This window comes from Bison bison, unplaced genomic scaffold (genome assembly GCF_000754665.1).
Source record: "Bison bison bison isolate TAMUID 2011002044 unplaced genomic scaffold, Bison_UMD1.0 scf7180017864203, whole genome shotgun sequence".
NCBI classification, from domain to species: domain Eukaryota; kingdom Metazoa; phylum Chordata; class Mammalia; order Artiodactyla; family Bovidae; genus Bison; species Bison bison.
Window position 1 is genome coordinate 6,257,358 of NW_011494775.1, and position 4,454 is coordinate 6,261,811.

Consider the following 4,454-nt stretch of genomic DNA (forward strand, 5'->3'; position numbering starts at 1 on the left):
TCATGCTGTCCCCCTACAGGCTTTCCCTCTGTGCCACACGGACACGCGAGGCTGCGAGGCTCCTGAGGGCTCAGCTTGGACCGCGATGGGGCTGTGCCACAGCCTCCTAACGGGGCTCTTATCTGGGGAGGTGGCCGGGGGTCGCCCTGTCCCCTGCCCGCGTCTCCGAGCACCCCCAGCCCTCCCCTGCCGGGTGAGGCCCGCCCCGGCACCCGGCACCCGCCATGAACGGCCTGTCAGTGACCGAGCTTTGCTGCCTCTTCTGTTGCCCGCCCTGCCCCGGTCGCATTGCCGCTAAGCTCGCCTTCCTGCCTCCGGAGCCCACCTACTCGCTGGTGCCTGAGCCTGAGCCCGGGCCTGGTGGGGCCGGGGCTGCCCCCTCAGGGAACCTGCGGGCCTTAGCTGGCACCCCTGGGCGCTGGAAACTCCATCTGATGGAGCGCGCTGACTTCCAGTACAGCCAGCGTGAGCTGGACACCATCGAGGTCTTCCTGACCAAGAGCAGCCGGGGCAACCGCATCTCCTGCATGTACGTGCGCTGTGTGCCTGGTGCCAGGTGAGCCGCGCAGACATGACCCCTGTGGTGGAGGGGCCAACTGGGATGGGGGCCCCAGATATGCTCTGTTCTCAGCCTCTCATTGCGGCCCATGGAGACCACCAGAGGGCCAGAGCCAGCGAAAGCCCATTTGGGTGGGCGGGTGTCCCAGAGATGATGCTTGCCAAGGAGCAGCAGGTGAGATCTGCCCACGGCCACCAAGAAACTGTTTGGGGTCCTTCCACATGCAGCCTCTTGGGGGCCCTCTCTGGGAGCCTCCTGCCTCTGGGTCTCAGTGTTCATATGCCCTGGGTCAGTTTCCTGGGCCCTGAGTGCCCAGTGAGGCCTCGGCACCCACTTTCAGGTGGTAGCCCTGAGACTAGGCTGGCAACTGGGGCCAGGTCTGACTCCCCGAGCCCCAGCGTGGCACAGAGGTGGGGCCTTCCAGCTGCTTCTGCCTGCAGAGGAGGCCAGGTCCAAAGGGCAGGCTTTTACCTCGGCTGGGCTGGGCTAGGGCCCAGTGGTGCTGGAGGAAGAAGATTCTGGGAGCCTGTCAACCAGGATCCAGACTGGTCAGACTGCCTGGCAGGGCCGTGTGGGACCCTGGGCAGAGATAAGGGCTCTGGTCCTTTCCCATGGAGAGGGAAGAGCCGTCCCGCAGTGAACAGGGGTTGGCCTTCCTCCCTGTGGTCGGAGCCCCTGCAGTCTCATCCTCCAGGAAGGTTCAGAGCAGCAGGGAGATGAACCACCATCCTTAGGCTCTCAGAGTCTCTCCATCAGGAATGATTCCAGGGGGAGGCAGCTGCCACCCAGGGCCATTGATGTGAAGGTCACTGTGGCTTCTCGGGCTCACACTGGGTGGTCCCCTGGCTGATGGGGAGCCTGAGGCTTCACTGTCTATCCTGGCCTAAGTCCCAGTGAGTAGAACCAATTCTCTGCTCCTTTTATAAGGGCACCAGCCCCCTCCTTCCATCACCCTCTGACTTGTGCTTCCCCGCCTCACCAGGTACACAGTTCTCTTCTCGCACGGCAACGCAGTGGACCTGGGCCAGATGAGCAGCTTCTACATCGGCCTAGGCACACGCATCAACTGCAACATCTTCTCCTACGACTACTCTGGTTATGGCGTGAGCTCCGGCAAACCCTCCGAGAAGAACCTCTACGCTGACATTGACGCTGCCTGGCAGGCCCTGCGCACCAGGTGAGCCCTGGCTGCAACGGGGGGGCAAGGGTGCGCGTCTCCTCACAGGTGACTGGACCCTGTGGGAAGAAGCCCAGGTAGGGGGCTGCAGGGTGAAGCCTGACCCGAGTTCTGTCTGCTTGGTGTGCAGGGAGGCTGGATGGGGCCCTCCACCCTCCTTGGAGTGATCTCCTCCTGGGAGCCCCAGTCTGAGAGGGGTAGGGACAGGGCCTGGGTTTCTCTCCATGGGAACGGAGGCTCTGCCTGGAGGGAGGAGTTAGGCAGAGGACTCAGACCTCTCCTGGGCCTGGTACGTGGTGTGTGAGGGTGGTGTGAAAAGACTCGGAGATCCCCACACCTAAGGGAGCACTTGAGGGGTGGGGAGGGGCCAGACCCCTTGTTGTGGAGCTTGGCTTCATTCTGGGGAGGGTCTCTGGGCCTAGAGGTGTTGTCAGACAGCTTAGTTCCCAACACAGCCCCTGTGGGAGGTCAGCTAGCAGAGGCTGGGGCCTCCCCAGGCACAGTACCCAGCACAGTTGCTGGCTTGATTCAGACAGAGTCCCTGTGGTCTTGTCTATGCCTTTGCCCCTGGAGCTCACCACCCTTGTCGTCCAGGTCCTGGCAACCCCCTTCCACTCCATGGTTGCTCACTGAAGCCTGGTGGCTCAGTCTCAGAGTCAGCACACAACCTGTGGCCTGGTGCCCCATGCTGCCCTGGAGGGAGCACCTGACCCCCAGCCTCCTGGAGGTGGTGCCCTCTGCCTGCCCAGGGCAGCCTGACCTCGGCCCTGCCTAGCCAACTGGTGCGACCAGCTCCTTCAGGGCCCATAGCCAGCCTGCCCTGGGGAGGCAGGGCCCTGGTTGCTGTAGTGATGCTCCAGGAGTCCTTGATGCAGGCCCTGGGAACAGGGTCCCCTGGCACCTCCGTGGTACTGGGGACTCAAGCTGGGTAGCCTGGTGCAGGTGTTCCACACTCAGCTGCCTCAGCCTGTCCCCGCTGGCTGGGGGTTGCTAGCAGAATCATGCCCTGCCGAAGGGTGAGGGTTCTGAGCTCTGTCATCCGTCCATCTGTCCTGCTGCCAGCATTGACCTCCAGCAACCTTGTTCCTCAGCCCCAACAATTGAGAATCATTAGGAGGGCGGGAGGCATGGGCCCAAGCAGTGGTGCAGGGTGGGGAAGGGCTGGAAAAGCTGTGGAATCCAGCACCTGCTGTGTTTGTCCAGGTGGAGACAGCCAGGTGCAGCTGGGAGTCCTGCCCGGAGTTGGGTGACAGGACCGTGCTGGTGCTCAGCACAGCGGTGCTCCTGGCAAACCAGGGAGCAGACTGGGGTGGAGTGGCCAAGGGGGGTTGGCACAAGGTTGGGTGGCATCCCCAAGGCCTGAGGTTGGGGCCAGAGGGCAAGGACAGGTGCTCATGACCCCTGGGTGCCCAGGGGCCCGAGTGCCCTGGCCACTTGGAAGAGGGGCAGCCCCTTTGAGATCACAGCTGAGGGTGTGTGGAGGTAAGGCCATGGAGACCTCCTATACCCAGAGGGTGGTGAGTCCTTGAGTGGTCAGGAAAGAACTGCGCTGAGCTGGTGCTCTGGGAGTTGTGTGTGGGGGGAAAGGGGCATAGGACCTGACCACTATGTAGGAAAGGTGCCCAAGGAAGGAGGTAGTGACCACTCACTGCCCTCAGGGGCCACTTCGTGCTCACCCACATTTTACTAAGCACCTGAGGGGCTGCATACTGGCTGAGATAATTGGGCAGGAACTGTCTTCATTCCCCAAGGCCAAGGGAGTGGGTGAGGGTGACGGGAAGACACGCCCCCTTGCAGTGGGACCAGGAAGAGCTGTCAAATTTCGAACTGCAGCGGCAGGAAGGCTCCAAGCAGGTTCTGCATGTGGCCCTGGTCTAGTGTGTGTATGGGTCGGGATGGCCGGGTGACCAGAAGAAGCCCCAGGGACCTGCCTCCAGGAACCACAGCGCTGGTAGGGCCTACACAAGTGTACTGCCCAGGTGTGACCAAGTAGATACTATCGAAACTGAGGGTTTGGGCTGCGGGCAATCAGTTCTCCTCACACCTGGGGATCCTGCCTCCCCTGCTGAGCCAACGCCCTCGGTGCTGGCAGGTTGGGGAGGGTCCCAGGACCCTATCATATTTCCTGGAGCCAGCGCAGAGAATGGTGGACAGGCAGTGGGAGGGGTGTGTGAGTTGCTTCGCTGCTGATCCTGCCCCTACCGCCGCCAGGTACGGCATCAGCCCGGACAGCATCGTCCTGTACGGGCAGAGCATCGGCACGGTGCCCACCGTGGACCTGGCCTCGCGCTACGAGTGCGCCGCGGTGGTGCTGCATTCGCCGCTCACCTCGGGCATGCGCGTCGCCTTCCCGGACACCAAGAAGACCTACTGCTTTGACGCGTTCCCCAAGTGAGCGCGGGGCGGGGTGGAGCGGGGCGGGGGCGGGGACTAGGGCGGGGCGGGACCTTGGAGGGGCGGGGCGAGGAGGCCTAACGTGCCCCGCCCCGCAGCATCGAGAAGGTGTCGAAGATCACGTCGCCGGTGCTCATCATCCACGGCACGGAGGACGAGGTGATCGACTTCTCTCATGGGCTGGCGCTCTACGAGCGCTGCCCCAAGGCCGTGGAGCCTCTGTGGGTGGAGGGCGCCGGGCACAACGACATCGAGCTCTACAGCCAGTATCTGGAGCGCCTGCGCCGCTTCATCTCCCAGGAGCTCCCCAGCCAGCGCGCCTAG

At 63.2% G+C, this 4,454-nt stretch overlaps 1 protein-coding gene across 1 annotated transcript in view; it reads left to right on the plus strand.

Annotated features, from left to right (window-relative positions):
- Positions 1-6: 6 nt before the first annotated feature.
- Positions 7-4,454, plus strand: part of ABHD17A (abhydrolase domain containing 17A) — a 4,814-nt gene continuing 366 nt past the window's right edge. The window contains exons 1-4 of the mRNA XM_010844540.1: positions 7-556; positions 1,542-1,736; positions 3,948-4,127; positions 4,229-4,442. Coding sequence (XP_010842842.1) covers positions 225-556; positions 1,542-1,736; positions 3,948-4,127; positions 4,229-4,442 — 921 coding nt within the window. The 5' untranslated portion in view covers positions 7-224. The remainder of the gene's footprint in view (positions 557-1,541; positions 1,737-3,947; positions 4,128-4,228; positions 4,443-4,454) is intronic.